Source organism: Aspergillus wentii (assembly GCF_001890725.1).
Source record: "Aspergillus wentii DTO 134E9 unplaced genomic scaffold ASPWEscaffold_1, whole genome shotgun sequence".
NCBI classification, from domain to species: Eukaryota; Fungi; Ascomycota; class Eurotiomycetes; order Eurotiales; family Aspergillaceae; genus Aspergillus; species Aspergillus wentii.
The window spans coordinates 1,617,171-1,632,933 of record NW_024467832.1 but is presented as its reverse complement, the minus strand read 5'-3'; the positions used below and the strand labels follow the sequence as shown (position 1 = coordinate 1,632,933).

General features: G+C 49.7%; 4 protein-coding genes across 4 annotated transcripts; 2 read left to right on the top strand and 2 right to left on the bottom strand.

Annotated features, from left to right (window-relative positions):
• Nucleotides 1-849: 849 nt before the first annotated feature.
• On the top strand, nt 850-3,315 carry prm1 (pheromone-regulated protein PRM1; the record flags this gene model as incomplete). Its single annotated transcript, XM_040838716.1, has 1 exon — nt 850-3,315. Exon 1 carries the CDS (start codon nt 1,078-1,080, stop codon nt 3,313-3,315), a length of 2,238 nt encoding a protein of 745 aa, XP_040694290.1. The 5' UTR covers nt 850-1,077.
• Nucleotides 3,316-3,581: 266 nt separating this feature from the next.
• On the bottom strand, nt 3,582-8,214 carry ASPWEDRAFT_223038 (putative xanthine dehydrogenase HxA). Its single transcript, XM_040832322.1, has 4 exons — nt 7,867-8,214; nt 7,610-7,813; nt 5,596-7,547; nt 3,582-5,538 (listed from the first exon to the last, which is right to left on the bottom strand). Exons 1-4 carry the CDS (start codon nt 8,098-8,100, stop codon nt 3,855-3,857), a joined length of 4,074 nt encoding a protein of 1,357 aa, XP_040694289.1. The 5' UTR covers nt 8,101-8,214; the 3' UTR covers nt 3,582-3,854.
• A 588-nt stretch (nt 8,215-8,802) lies between these two features.
• Nucleotides 8,803-10,655, bottom strand: ASPWEDRAFT_22777 (uncharacterized protein; the record flags this gene model as incomplete). Its single annotated transcript, XM_040832381.1, has 2 exons — nt 8,803-8,878; nt 8,935-10,655. The coding sequence occupies 2 exons, from the start codon at nt 10,653-10,655 to the stop codon at nt 8,803-8,805; spliced, it is 1,797 nt and encodes a 598-aa protein (XP_040694288.1).
• A 536-nt stretch (nt 10,656-11,191) lies between these two features.
• aarA (L-aminoadipate-semialdehyde dehydrogenase) lies at nt 11,192-15,637 on the top strand (the record flags this gene model as incomplete). Its single annotated transcript, XM_040836961.1, has 4 exons — nt 11,192-11,566; nt 11,625-14,892; nt 14,963-15,287; nt 15,340-15,637. The coding sequence occupies 4 exons, from the start codon at nt 11,192-11,194 to the stop codon at nt 15,635-15,637; spliced, it is 4,266 nt and encodes a 1,421-aa protein (XP_040694287.1).
• Between the last annotated feature and the right edge of the window lie 126 nt (nt 15,638-15,763).

Below are 15,763 nucleotides of genomic sequence, written 5' to 3'. Positions count from 1 at the left end.
TTCTGTCTGTTTGTCGCGTCCAAAAACATCACCAACCGACCTCATCTCATCCACCAGCCACTCAAGGCATCCACTTTTCTTCGTCAAACCGTCAGGTGTATTGATCTAGCAGCTTCCTAGAATAAATCCATCTCCTATCTTTCGACCCCTTTCATCCAGTAAAGCACTGGACCACCGTCCGATCTCCGGCAGTTGGGCGCGAAATGGAACGACAAATGTTGCAGGCATCAAAGGATCGCACAATGAATTCTGCAGACTTCTCTCCACCTTGAACGTCATGTGAAGATCCCATTGGAATACTAAATATCTGATCGCCTAGACGTCAATCTGCATCAATTCATGCGCTGGACAGGATTGGCTGGCCCTGTGGGAATCCTAAGCGCCGGTCTGCAGAAACACCAAATATAGCCAGCGCTCTGAAGAAACACCGACACGAGCCGCCCACGAGAACTGCTCTGCGCCAGCTGAAACAATGATTTGGACCTGATATTCAGACTGTCTTTATTTTTGTCTTCATTGTTCCGAATCCCCTCAATGGGACGCTGTGAATGGGCCGTTCCTAGCGATGGGTTCACAAAGGCGGGTTTTCCCCTTTGTCTCTCTTTATTGATCGTCTTTTATTATATCTCCTCAATCCCCCCTGCTATGGCATGCATGATTTTTTTTATTTTGGTCTTATTTCGTGTTGATTAATATGTTCTTCCATTCTCTTCTTTCTGGCTGTGCTCAATAAGCTATTGTTCTGTTCCTCTTTCGTTGATACCATCGTCCTTTCATTCACTATCAATAGACTCGAGCATCTGCCATGATTTCTCAATAGACCCTGTCCCACTCTCTCGAAAACCCATTGTTGCTGGCCAGCATTCGCTTCTCTTCTTTTGCCACCTTGACTCTTTCTTTTTTCGTCTTTGATAGATTTCTTTGATTGAAAGTCCTACCTGCTTTGCAAGCCGTTCTACGACTTCCTACGAGTGCTTCCACGAACGAAGCGAATTTCCTCCATCTTTCGCCTGCCACGCCGACGACCTCGCTACAACTTCAAATTTCCCTCTGCCCTTTTACCAAGATACTGTTATTATGATATTCTCAAAGTCAGGCCGGACCATCTTCCCACTGCTCCCCCCGTACGGAGCCCATGTCCCCAATGGAGCCCAGGGACGCATAATACCGCTTCACCCAGATGGAATTACACCTTATCTAGGCCTTAGAGCCCGACTATCTCAAGTATGGATCAACCGATGGACTATTCTGTTGCTTCTCGTCCTTGTCCGGGTCTTGATGGCCGCTTCGAGTCTGCAGTCAGACATGAATACAGCCCATCGTGAAGCTTTGTCAGCATGCTCGAGCGTTGAATCGATGGGCAGCACGATGGTTTCTATGCCTCACTACCTATCTCAAGGTGTCAATGAACTCACAGCCTCTGGAGTCGACTCGGCGGTGAAAGGACTGGAGTCGATGCTTCAACTTACTATCACGGGCGTTGAAGAGCTGGTTATCTTCTACATCAATGTGTTGTATTCAACTTATCTCTGTCTTTTTACCATGGTTGTTCGAGGCAGTGTTCATGTTGCAGCTTCAGTGATAGAAGATGCTGCCGATTTCTTGAACTCGACGGTCAAAACTCTCGGTACTGACATCAGCAAGGGTGTTGATGACTTTGAGGATGCTTTTAACAAGTTCCTCAAGGGCGTGAACAGTATCGCCAGCACTGTTGGAGGAAGTATTCCGTCTCTTAGTATTACGAAATACACCGATAAACTGGCGGACCTTTCACTTCCATCCTCTATCGACGAGAAGGTTGATAAGCTCAACAGTTCACTGCCCAATTTCAAAGAAGTCCAGAACATCACCGAAAATGTTTTGCGACTGCCCTTCGAAGAAGTCAAGAAACTGATCAACGAATCCATGGGAAAGTACACTTTCGACCGCTCTCTTCTACCAGTCCCTGCCAAAGAACAGATGACATTTTGCGACGGTAATGATGGAATCTCCAAATTCTTTGACGGCGTAACAGATATAGTTCTGTTGGCGCGAAAGATATTCATTGCTGTTCTTGTCATTGCAGCAGTCCTTGCCTGTGTCCCAATGGCCTGGCAGGAGATCCGCCGATGGCGCCAGATGAAAGAACGTTCCCAACTGGTCCGAAAAGAGGCCCATGACCCGATGGATGTTGTCTACATTGTCTCCCGACCATATACCGCAGCGGCAGGAATCAAAGCAGCCAGCAGATCCAGCAACAGTCGCAGACAAGTTCTTATACGCTGGGCCATTGCTTATGCAACATCACCAGCGGCCTTGTTCGTCCTTTGCCTGGGCATTGCCGGACTACTCTCCTGTCTCTTCCAATTCATCCTTCTTCGAGCTGTTGCAAAGACCGTCCCAGAACTGACCACCGAGGTGGGTGAATTTGCCGACAAGGTAGTGGATCGTCTACAAAACACTTCTGCGGAATGGGCCAATGATGCCAACGGAGCCATCAGCCACATGAATAGCGACTTGAACCATAACATCTTCGGCTGGGTCAACACTAGTACCGGGGCTTTAAATGATACCCTAAATAGCTTTGTCGACGAGACTACCGGTGTCCTCAACAAGACCTTCGGAAATACCATTCTCTACGAGCCTCTCATGGACGTATTTAACTGCCTGATTGGACTCAAAGTCGAGAGTATCGAAAAGGGACTCACATGGGTCCATGACCATGCACACATCGACTTTCCCCTTCTACCCAACGATACCTTCTCCCGCGGTGCCGCAGACAGCATCGACAACAGCACCGACTCCTCAGACAGTTTCCTCGCCGACGCCGGCGACCAAACGAGCAACAAGATCAGCGAAGTCGTCGTCCGCGTCGTCGACAAACTCGAAGAAGCAATCAAAATCGAAACCATCATCGCTGCTGCCATCCTCGGAATCTGGGTCTTTGTTGCCCTCCTTGGTCTCATCCGCGCTCTGTCCCTCTTCTGGGGCCGCGACAAGAACCGCGGTGACGGTGGAGGCGCACCTTCCATGAGCCAGCATGTTCCTGACTCGGAGGGATTCACCGAAATACCATTAACTGCGGTCCCGAACACGAACATGAACACAGACAATACCCACTCTCATCATTCTCAACCAGCTCCCCGGTACGAGGTTGCTATGAGGAATGGTGCCTCCGCAGGTGTACCGGCAACTGTGAGCGAGGCCCGGTATGAAGACGAGAAGCTTGGATTTGCTGGAGAGAGACAATATGGTTCTGCACTCCACACCGATGGGTTTTCAGATCTGAGAGGAAGTAGCTATGTCGAGTACGGTATGGAGAAGGAGAAGCGCTGATGATCGGCCGAGCATGGTCCATCCAAAAATAGAGTATTGACTTTTTCTTTTTGAGAGAGAAAAAAGCCTGCTTGCTTCGACCCACTTTTGCATTTATTGTGGTGTTTGTATTTAATATCTTTTTTTGGCGTACAGTATCGAATAGTGGACCAGTGCGCTTGCACATAGTAATTTATGTTGTTTTGACATGCGACCTTTTGCTTCTCTCTTATCCTGATTATGTTCATGACTACCTTGGCTTCTTGATCATACAACCATGGCTATTTTGTATGGAAACTGTCAATGCAATTATTATAACCTAATAAATAGATCCATGTCCGAAAATGCATGTATTAGCACTGGTATAAGGCAGTAGCTCTTCAGAAAACCTAAATGACAATAGCATATGGCAAAAGATGACAGGAAGCCCTGCAATGATAACAGACTGGACGTGCTCCAGATGCATAAAAGGTCGTAGATGATGTTTGATCGCTATAAAATCATAATGAATAACCAAAAGATACCCCGAGTAGTTAATGATACCGTCAATCTCCCGCCATTCAAATCGAAACAAAAAAGCTCTTCTCGCCCTCCTTAGGGGCCACTCTCGCCCTCTCAATGATAGGATCAGCACAGCTGACCCGGATCCGTTCCGGTGTGGCTGGGCTTTGCAATTTGAGGACCTCATCAACTCCCCACTGCTTCCGCGCAGCTTTCAAAGCATCCCGTATGGCGAAGAAAACAGCACTTCCCATAAAGAGTGGCGGCTCCCCAACTCCTCGCGAGCGCTGGATTGTGCGGAGATTCTCCCACTCCACATCCTTCAAAAGACTGACGTTGAAGATCTGGGGGATATCTCTGAACCCAGGGATCTTGTAGTTCCCCGGGCCTTTGGTGGCGATTTGACCCGAGGCGCGATGCCAGAGACTCTCCTCCGTGGTAAAAAGACCTTGGCCCTGAATGAAAGCCCCTTCTATCTGGCCATAATCCACGGACGGGTTTATACTGCGGCCAACGTCCATTTTGATATCCGCTCGCAAGGGTGTCCAGTCACCAGTCAGTGTATCGATTTCTACCTCAGCAGCTGTTACACCCTGAGTGAAATAGAAAAACATCTGGCCCTTATTTTCACCCCATACATAACCAATCTCGGGTGTGCGGTAGTATCCTTGCGCAGAAAGATTGACTCGATCGAAGTAAGCTGCATGGGCCAGATCTTTCATGGGAGCATTAGGCATCTTTTCACGATATGGCTGAAGACGCTCATTAATCTGCGCGCACGCATTGAAGACAGCATATCCATTAAGATCTGAGCTTGCAGAGGCAGCGGTAGGGGACGTGTTTGCAACTGTGTTGGTAGCCGTTTCTGAGATGAATACATCGGCCTGAGGAACCTGCAGTGCCTCTGCTGCAATCATAGTCATCTTGGTATGTAAACCTTGCCCCATCTCAACGCCACCGTGCGCAACCAGGACGCTTCCATCGTGATAAATATGGACCAAAGCACCAGCTTGGTTCAGGAACAAAGCTGTGAAAGAGATGCCGAATTTAGTCGGAACAATAGCCATCCCACGTTTTGACCATTTGTGGTTCTTGTTGTATTCTTCCACGGCTTGACGACGCTCATTGTAGGAACTCTCCTCTAACACCTGGTTATACATCAACGGGACATGCCAGTCCTTGAGCTCCTGGTTGAAATGGGTCTTGTCTCCAGGCTTATACATGTTTTTGGCGCGTAATTCTTCGGCGGGAATGTTGAGATGATCTGACAGCTCCGACACGATACATTCGGCGAAGAATAGGCCCTGCGGACCACCAAAGCCACGGAACGCGGTATTCGAAACGGTATTCGTCTTGCAAATACGGCCGCGGACATTGACATTTGAGAAATTATATACCCCATCGATGTGTGATAGAGATCTCTCCACAACTGCGCCAGAGAGATCCTGTGTGTGGCCACCATTAGCGTAGACATCGGCATCAAGAGCAAGGAGCTTCCCCTCTTTGGTCACTCCAACTTTCCAGTGACAAAGGAATGGATGGCGTTGACCCGAAGAGGCGATATCTTCATCCCGATTAAGCATGCATCGAACTGTTCGTCTTGTTTTTGCAGCTGCAGCTGCACAAATTCCCGCAAGTTGAACCGATCGTGATTCTTTACCACCGAAGCCACCACCCAAGCGCTTCACCCTAGAAACAATTTTATTGGATGCGACACCAGTAACTTGAGCAACAAATGTTTGTCTAAATAGAAGTAAGTATCATGGTAAGATATAAAGAAAGAAGGCGCGTATGACTCACGTTTCCGTGGGATTTTGAGTGCTACTCCAAATCTCCATTTCACCATCTTCAGGCTTCGGAATAGCTACACAAGCTTGAGTTTCGAGATAGAAATGCTCTTGGCCACCCATTCTCGAAACACCGGTGAAGACATGATCTGCCTGCTTAAAGGCCTTCTCAGTATCACCGCATTTTATGAACGGGTAGTGTGCGAAGTAAGACCCCGCCTCGATCGCTTCTTCGATTGTAAGGATTGGTGGCAGGTCTTCGTATTCAACCTTTACAGCTCTCGAGCCCTCCTCGGCGATTTTGGCCGTCTTTGCAAGGATCACACCGATGGGCTGCCCAGCGGTGGTAATCTCGTTCACCGCAAAGAATACCTCATCTTTTTTTGGTGCACCCCACCAGTTGGCCTCTGCGTTGGGAAGGTCTTGATGATCCACATATCCATAGACACCAGGAATATCAAGCGCTGCTGTTGGATCGACGCTGATGAGCTTAGCATGAGCCTTGGTCGAGAGAACGAGACAACCAAAAAGCTCGTTTTGCTGCACTGGAATATCATCGGTATATTGAGCTTCTCCAGTGGCCTGCTTCAGCGCAGAAACATGCGGAGTAGCCTGCCCTAAAACCCTTTGTTGATAGGCTACCGATGGTTCCTCGTCTTTCTTCCCCGATGAGATAGCTCTTTCAATCTCTGTTACTATATCTTGATCAATGTCAGTGCCCTTGACCTCAAGCCCGGACAGTACATCATGGTAAAATCGATAAAAGAACCCCAAGGCGAGAGATTTGCGGTATGTCGCCATACCACCTGGAACACCAAATGCTAGGTTGAAGTCTTTCTCCAACGCAATCATCGTGCCTTCGAGTGTGGCAGGGTTGGTGAACTTCTTGCCAATGATGTAAGACTCGGCATTCCGTGCAGAAACTGTCATTGGTGCCAGCCCTCCGAAAACCAGATTCACACTCAGAACATCGTTGGACGGCGAGAGTTCCACACGCAAAGCAGCATTGGCTATAGCAATGTCATCATCCTTCCTCTTTGATTGCTTGTAAGCTCGAATGTATTCCCCCTTCTTTTGTGAGATAGGAATACGGAGGCTTGCTATAATAGCATCCGGAGGAAGTGCGGTGGCTCTGTACCCCTTGAAGAACTGGTCCATAGGGATCTGGGTTTCTTTGTCCAGTGATTTGGCAGTGAGGACCGTTTTGGTGGCTACAAACACTGGATTCAGGTCTGAAATGGGCGATGCGGTAGCCAAATTTCCAGCCGGCGAAGCAACATTACGAATTTGCCTTCCAGCAAAGTATCGAAGTTGCTTTTTGATGGCATTAAATGGTTGACCTTGCACTGGTCCATATCTCTCAAGAGCTTTGTCGCAAATTGTTTCAAGGTCCGTTAACGAAACGTTGGCGCCAATCTCCAAGAAGTCGTCGTGGAATGAGTACTGGCGTAGCTCTGGAATATCACCAACATAAACCGAAGCCTCATATCTCATTGCCTTGAACTTGACTTCGATCTGGGTTTCGGTACTTCCTCCAATGAGCTTTGCTGAAGGATGAACACTCTTTATCTCCAGGAGCTGTTGCAAATTAATCGGCCTATACCACTTCTTCCTCTTGTTACCAAAAACCAATGGCCGGAACTCATACTTTGTGAGGTGCGGGGGGAAGATCAATTCTGTGTCTGGGCTGTATGGAATGAAATCGGGTGGTGTGAACTTCGCTGAAACGCCCTGCTCGTCATTGGCGCCCGAGGATCCCTTGCAGCACCCTCCATTTTGTTTCTCCTTGCAGCAACCCCCTCCACCATTTGCGGTAGACTGTCCGCAGCTATTAGATGCATTGAAGCTCTGAGCAGCATCGAGTATAGGTCTATATCCAGTACAGCGACACAAATTGCCATCGAAAGCTTCTTCCACAGCATGCTCTGACGGGCGTGGGTTGTTGCGTAATAGGGCATAGAGACTCTATTAAATATAAAGTTAGCCGTGATTTACTATTTTCATGCATGAGATAGTAGTAGACATACCATCACAATACCCGGAGTGCAAAAGCCGCACTGACTTCCATTACCAACAGCGATACGCTGTTGGATGGCATGTGGATTCTTCGCGTTCCCGATTCCCTCGACTGTGATGACATGTTTCCCATCCACACTAACCAGCGGGGCAAGGCAGGCATTAACGGATGCGTGGTATAGCTTTTGGGTCGTTGGGTTTATTTGCGAGACAACCTACACAGTCAGAGATACTCCAGGAGAAAACACAGCAGGAAAGATCAACTTACCACAGTGCAAGCACCACAGCCTCCTTCTGCACATCCCAGTTTTGTCCCTGTCAATCCTATTCCCCTTAAATATTCCAAAAGGGTGACCTCAGGACCGACAGAATCAACCGCCACCTTCGTGCCGTTGAGATAAAAACGAATAGTATCGTCCCATTCCTCGGTAAGCTGAGCCAGAGAGACGGCTTTATTAGCCGTGGCCACAATGCTCGTTGGCTCTATGATACCAGGCGCCATGTTGAAAGGAGTGTTGTATCAGAGCTAGGTGGCCACAATGAGCGCTGACCTAGCCGGGGATAGAGAGCTTCGATGCTATAGCTTCAATAATCGTCGAACGTTGCATCCATCGACGAACTCTTTCAAGATGTTCAAATGGCAATCAGTGCAGTAATATATAGTGAGTAGTGTGTATGAAGATGGAAAAGAAAAGAAAAGAGAGTCATCATGTATCAACCTTGGGCATGCGATGACCTGCAGATGGCAACAAATTAGGCCTTATCGCCGCATCCCCGCCGCGGTTATCATCGCTGGACCCCTTCGGAATGCGGGGATCGCCACAGTCCGACGCGCCCAACCATCTGACAGTGATTATTTATTGCCAATTATCGCCGGTTATCTCAACATAATTTCGTACAACAAATAAAGCAGTTATATAATATCAAAATGAAATCAAGTAAATAAGGAATAAAAAGATGAATAACTAAAGCCACCGCTGATATCTATCCAGAATGCCATGTTTTGAGTCCACAGTCATAATGCCAGTGACAATGAACGCCGTGCCATATGCTCCAATACACAACAATTGATGGTACAACAAAAGATTAGTACAGGAAAATTCAATCAAGCTTGAAAAATAAAAATTTGAAAATTGGCGTAGAAAGAAATAAATCAAGAGCAGTCTCTATTAAAAGAAGAGCGTAGATAATGACCCCTGTTTCCTTACTCTTTGGATCTGGCACCAAAGAAGTGCTTCTCTTCTTCTTCCCATCTCTTGCGCTCAACGACACTTCGAGCCCTATATGATATAGTCAGTAAATGTGTTGGAAGGAGTGGTTTGGGGGAATTACGAACCGATACGCTCTCACAAATCGCCAAGTCTCAGTATCAGCCAAATTCCAGGCTTCGGCAACATCCTTGATGCCGATTCGGTTGGTATCTTTGCTTTGAAGGATTGCTCTTGATTTTGAGAGAAGGTCAAACTCTTTCTCGATGCCTTGTTCACTTGGGTTGGCATTTTGCATGGTTTCCTTCGCTTTACCCTCATTCTTGGCATCCACATTGCCTTCACGAGGAATCTTGAATCCCAATTGCCATTCAAATTCGTCCAGGAGTTCCGATGGAAGCGCCTGGCCAGCGTCAGGCGGAAGGGCCTCCACGGTCATCCACAAAGAGCTGCCAACTGCTGGATCATCAGCCACGGCTTTTTTGAAAACAACAGCTCTTGAAGACCCGGGAAGGAATTCTCCCAAATGTTCCTTGGTTACTTCTTGCAACCACGCATCGCGCTCGGTTTCGCGCCGGATAAGCCGAGTAGTGACAGCATCAGTGCTATGCTGCAGGCTAATCAGAGTGTAAGGGTGTGGAAGAGTGCCAATCGTGAAAACATGGGTTGTGTTCCGGTAAGTCGATGGCTGGCTAATGCTGGCTGGCTTATCTGCACTGCAGGGATGGCATTTAGGCAAGTTAGGGGGACAGGACGTTGGAATAGGCGACTCGGAACACTGGGCCAAAGCTTTGGCAAGTCGCAGGGCTGGTTCAACGAGAGCCGTGGTGTGTTCGGGGTAAGGCTTCAAAACAGCAATTCCCGCTGGGAAAGAGTTCTGGAAAGTGGTATGCAGGTGCGAGTTAATGAGTTGGACAAGTGAGGATCGACCCGTCGTAGGCGATGACACAGACTTTTCTGCGAGGGTCGGATAGTGAGTCGTGACGGCGGCGGAGCTGTAGAAAGCCAAAGCATTTGTTTGTTCCACTCTGAAGAGGTCTGCAGGAATCAGGTCCAGCATGGACATTGACTTTTCCTCTATCTTCTTAATCGCCTCATCAAGTGCGTCTTTGATCCGTGCTTTCTCGCCAGCAAAAAGACCACTCCCAAGGTGGTCAAATCGCGTGATGTGAGTGGGAATAGTGCCTCGGCGCAAGGCGGACAGCATCTCATCATCGTATCTGGCCATTGGGAAGCAGCGCCAATCTGCAAGCAAGCCCGTGCCCATGTGACCCCAAGCAAGCCATCTGAACAGATCATCTTCGAGCTCACGAGTAAGTTTCAACCTCTGCACACTTTCGTAAAGCGGATTGTTCATCGCCTCTCCGCGACCTAGCACGACAGGCCGGAATCCTTGGGCAAACCATGCCCTGCGCCATGCAAGCAGCAGCTGTCCATCCGAATTCTCCTCATCGTCATCATTTTTATTCTTAGAATCGTAGTAGGTGTAGATAAACGGGCGGTCGCGAAGGGGTGGCAGAACAGATCGATTCTCATCCAACGTGATGGACGAGGAGAATGGGTTGAGCCATGACAAATCGCTATACCACTTGGACTCGCCGCTGGTACTATTCTTCTGCTCTGGAGGAGGAGTGTGCGCGGTCGGGCGAAACGAAGGCAAATGGAGGTCGCCCAGAGACAGGGAAGGGAGCTTCGGGATATATTTGGACGGACCGGAAACCTCTTGTTCTTGTTGTTGTTCCTCCGAATTTGGGTTGGGATTGGGATTGGGCGAAGAGGAGAAGATCACCAGTAAAAGGGCGACGAAGACAATGATTGTGAGCAGAGCTGTACTTCGATGAGGAATCATCTTCGCGCGCACGAGGCAGTCTGAAAAAAGAACTGACAAGGAGCGGAGGAATTCAGGGTAGGGGTAATCGGTGGATTAGGACCCCAGGTCAAGTAGTTAGGTTCTCTCCTGATCGACCGTCGTTTAGCCGATTTCAGGGGAGAAAAGAAGGAGGAAGGAGAAGAAGAATTATAATATAAAAGTAAAAGAAATGAAACACCGTGGAATTACAGCTGCAGAGCCACGAGGGATTCCACAACTGCCATTGCAAGTATGTGGTGGTTAATAAACTATCATAACAGCTCCCTGGCCAAGGATAACATCAGGAGAAATTCAGGCACTAACCCTAGTCGCCTGAGGCAGAAACACAGTGGTGGCCTGAGGCATCAAGGCAATCGTGGGGTGCAGCGAGATCGGCTTTTTCTCCCACACTTCTCTTGTTGGCCCCTCTTGACTCACATCATCGCTTTTCCTCTCCCCTCCATCTCTTCTTTTCCAGACCTTTTTCGCAGCTCGACGCCCGGAATTATCCAAGGAAGGGCCTCGTTACTGCAATCATGGGTGTGGAATCAGCCTCCATACAGGAGCGCCTAGAACGATGGGCTCAACGCCTGCAGAGTCTCACTGTGTCTCCCCTCACCCGAGACTATCCCGATAACCAACAGCCGGAGCTTGCCAGGAGAGCAATCGAAGCTTTTGAGACAACTAAGCTTTCCAACGACATTCAATTGGCTGTGGAGAAAGTGTCTGGTTCGCCCTCTTCCGGTTTTATTGTCTTCCTGGCAGCATTCGTTGTTCTCGTCGCTCGTTTAACCGGAGATGAGGACATTGCCATTGGCACCAGCTCCGGAGAGGATGGCCGTCCATTTGTCTTGAGAGTTCCCGTTGACTCTTCGGAAACCTTCCTCCAGCTTTATGCCAAGGTTGAGAAGGTATGAATATAGTCACTTTGCCTGCTTTCACGGCATTGGCCTTCTGACGTTTATCCAGGCATTCAACGAGGCCGCTGCCGATGTTGTGCCTCTGGGCAGCCTTCGATCGTACATTCAAGAAAAGTCCAACTCTGAGCGAAGCCCAATTCTTTTCCGCTTTGCTGCCTACGATGCCCCGGCCGCTTCTCAGGAATACCCCGCCAACACCTTCGAAACAACCGATTTGGTGGTCAATGTCACACCAAGCAATGCATCGGGAGCGGAGCTGGGCGCATACTATAACCAACGACTTTTCTCCAGCGCTCGAATTGCCACTATTCTGAAGCAGCTTGCTAAGCTTGTTGAAAACGCTACTGCCAGACCGGAAGAAGCAATTGGAAAGATTGATTTTATGACCGAAGACCAACGAGCCCTTCTCCCCGACCCGACCTCAGATCTGAAATGGTCTAAATTCCGTGGCGCTATTCATGATATCTTTGCTGAGAATGCCGGAAAGCACCCAGAAAGCCTGTGTGTTGTGGAGACCAAGTCGGAGAACTCTCCTCACCGCGAATTCACCTACAAGCAAATCAATGAAGCGTCGAATATCTTGGCCCATCACCTTGTGCAATCGGGCATTGAACAAGGAGAAGTTGTCATGGTCTATGCTTACCGTGGCGTTGACCTTGTCGTTGCAGTTATGGGTATCTTGAAGGCCGGTGCTACTTTCTCCGTTATCGACCCGGCATACCCCCCGGAGAGACAGAACATCTATCTTGATGTCGCCCGCCCCCGAGCTCTTGTTGTCATTGAAAAGGCCACCAGGGATGCTGGTGAGCTCTCGGAGACAGTTCGCACTTTTATTCGTGACAACTTGGAGCTCCGGACAGAGGTCCCAGCACTCGCTCTCTGCGACGATGGTGCGCTTTTGGGAGGTTCGGTCGATGGCCAGGATGTTCTTGCTAAGCAATTTCCCATGAAAGCTCAGCCCGTCGGCGTTGTCGTTGGTCCTGACTCGACCCCTACGCTCTCTTTCACTTCGGGTTCGGAAGGAAGACCTAAGGGTGTACGGGGCCGTCACTTCTCCTTGGCCTATTACTTCCCATGGATGTCGGAAACCTTTAAGCTTAACCCCAATGACCGATTCACAATGCTCAGTGGAATTGCCCACGACCCCATTCAAAGAGATATCTTCACGCCCCTGTTCCTGGGAGCCCGCTTGTTGGTACCGGCTCGTGAAGACATTCAGAATGAGAGACTCGCGGAATGGATGCAACAGTACGGAGCTACAGTCACCCATCTCACACCTGCCATGGGTCAGATCTTGGTTGGTGGCGCTTCGGCTCAATTCCCTACTCTTCACCATGCTTTCTTTGTCGGCGATATCCTGATCAAGAGAGACTGCCTATCGCTTCAGGCACTCGCCCCGAACGTCAACATCGTCAACATGTATGGTACAACTGAAACTCAGCGTGCCGTCAGTTATTACGAAATCCCCAGTTATTCGAGCCAGGGAGGCTTCCTCGACACCATGAAGGATGTCATTCCAGCTGGTCGGGGAATGGTTGATGTGCAGATGCTGGTTGTTAACCGATTCGATCCCAGTCGCATCTGCGCAGTTGGTGAAGTGGGTGAAATCTACGTCCGTGCGGCCGGTCTCGCCGAAGGTTACCTCGGTTCCCCAGAGTTGAGTGAGAAGAAGTTCCTTAAGAACTGGTTTACGGACCCCCAGACTTGGGTTGAGAAGGACAACGCCCTGTCTCAAGGTGCAAATGAGCCATGGAGACAGTTCTACTTCGGTCCAAGAGACCGCTTATATCGCAGTGGAGACCTTGGCCGGTACACTCCATCTGGAGACGTTGAATGTTCTGGTCGTGCCGATGATCAAGTGAAGATCCGTGGCTTCCGCATCGAACTCGGAGAAATTGATACCCATCTTTCTCGCCATCCTTTGGTGCGAGAAAATGTTACTTTGGTGCGCAGAGACAAGTTCGAAGAGCCGACCTTGGTCAGCTATATCGTACCTGACATGAGCAAGTGGGCCTCATGGTTGGAAAGCAAGAACATTGAGGATGACGATTCATTTGAGGGAATGGTCGGCATGCTCAGACGCTTCCGCCCTCTGCGTGATGATGCTCGAGAGCACTTGCGCAGCAAGCTTCCTGCTTATGCGGTGCCAACTGTTTTTATCCCACTTAAGCGCATGCCCTTGAATCCCAATGGCAAGATCGACAAACCTGCATTGCCTTTCCCCGATACTGCTGAGCTGAGTGCTGCGGCTCCTCGACGCAGGTCGTCTGCTGTCCAGGCGCTTTCCGAGACTGAACACGCTGTGGCTCAGATCTGGGCGTCGCGTATTCCCAATATTACCGCTCGCATGATTGGGCCCGACGACTCATTCTTCGACTTGGGAGGACATAGTATCCTGGCGCAGCAAATGTTCTTCGACCTGAGACGCAAGTGGCGCGGAATTGACTTCAGCATGAATGCAATCTTCCGCAGCCCCACTCTGCGAGGCTTTGCTGCCGAGGTTGAGCGACTGTTGAATAAGGAATCATTCGCAACCAGCGAGAATCCCGACGATGCTGGAGCTGCTGCTGTCTCTAACGAGCCAGATGATGAGTACTCCAAGGATGCCAAGAAGCTGGTGGATACTCTGCCCAAGACGTTCCCTGAGCGCAGTGAGCCAATGCTTTCCAGCGAGCCCACAATCTTCCTCACAGGAGGTACTGGGTTCCTTGGTGCGCACATTCTGCGCGATCTTCTCACTCGCAAGTCCCCTGCTGCCAAGGTTGTGGCGCTTGTCCGTGGTAAGAGCGAAGAACAAGCACTTCAGCGCATTCAGTCCACCTGCAAGGCTTACGGTTTCTGGGATGAAACCTGGACCGACAGGCTCCAGTGTGTCTGCGGAAACCTGGGAGAGCCGAAGTTTGGCTTCTCTGAACAGCTGTGGGATGATCTCATCAACCGCGTTGATGCCGTTATCCACAACGGAGCCCTGGTTCACTGGGTTTACCCCTATTCGACCCTCAAACCAGCAAACGTTCTGGGTACCATCGATGCTCTGAGGCTCTGCGCCAGCGGAAAGCCTAAGCAGTTTTCTTTTGTCAGCTCCACCAGTGTCCTGGATACCGATCACTTTGTTGAAGAGTCCGAGCGAGTCATCGCCGCCGGCGGTGCAGGTATCAGTGAGGAAAACCTGCTAGAAGGTAGCAGCGTCGGTCTTGGAACTGGCTACGGTCAGAGCAAGTGGGCTGGAGAGTTCCTTGTCCGCGAAGCGGGTAGAAGAGGATTAAAGGGAACAATTGTTCGTCCAGGATATGTCCTGGGTGACTCAAAGACTGGAAGTACGTTATTACAGCTTGACTCTTTTCCTTTCAGTTCTTCCAGATATGCTAACACGAAGAAATTTTACAGCTACCAACACTGATGACTTCCTCATTCGAATGCTCAAGGGATGTATCCAGCTTTCTGCTCGTCCCAACATCCACAACACAGTCAACATGGTTCCTGTCGACCATGTGGCTCGAGTGGTCATCGCCAGTGCCTTCCAGCCCCCGTGCAAGCCTGTTGGCGTCGCCCAGGTGACTGGACACCCACGACTTCGGTTCAACCAATTCCTCGGCGCCCTGCAGCTGTATGGCTACGATGTGCCCCAGGTGGACTACGTCCCGTGGGCCAAGTCCCTGGAGGAATACGTCAATGACGGACAGCACGACGACCCGAACTCCCAGCATGCACTGTAAGTCTCCGCGATGGTAATACTAAGCAACAAGAATACTAATCGCTACTAGTATGCCTCTCTACCACTTTGTGACGGCGGATCTTCCATCAAACACCAAGGCCCCTGAGCTGGATGACGTCAATGCAGCAGCCGCTCTTCGCGCCGACGCAGCATGGTCTGGCGTTGATGCCTCCGCTGGTGCGGGTGTTACCGAGGAGTTGGTTGGTCTGTATGCCTCATACTTGGTGTCTGTTGGATTCTTACCCCAGCCGACTACGACGGGAGCTCGTCCCTTGCCGACGGCGCAGCTGAGCGAGGACCAGAAGAAGGCCTTGTTGAGTGTCGGTGGCCGTGGGGGTGCTTCCTAAAATGTCCAAGCAATTTAGCATGGTTTTTTGTTTTTTTTTTTCGATGTCTGTTTTCGATATATTTTTACGAATTGGAAGGAATGCTTGGTGACATCATGGATTGAAGTGATAATGACTAAAGTATCG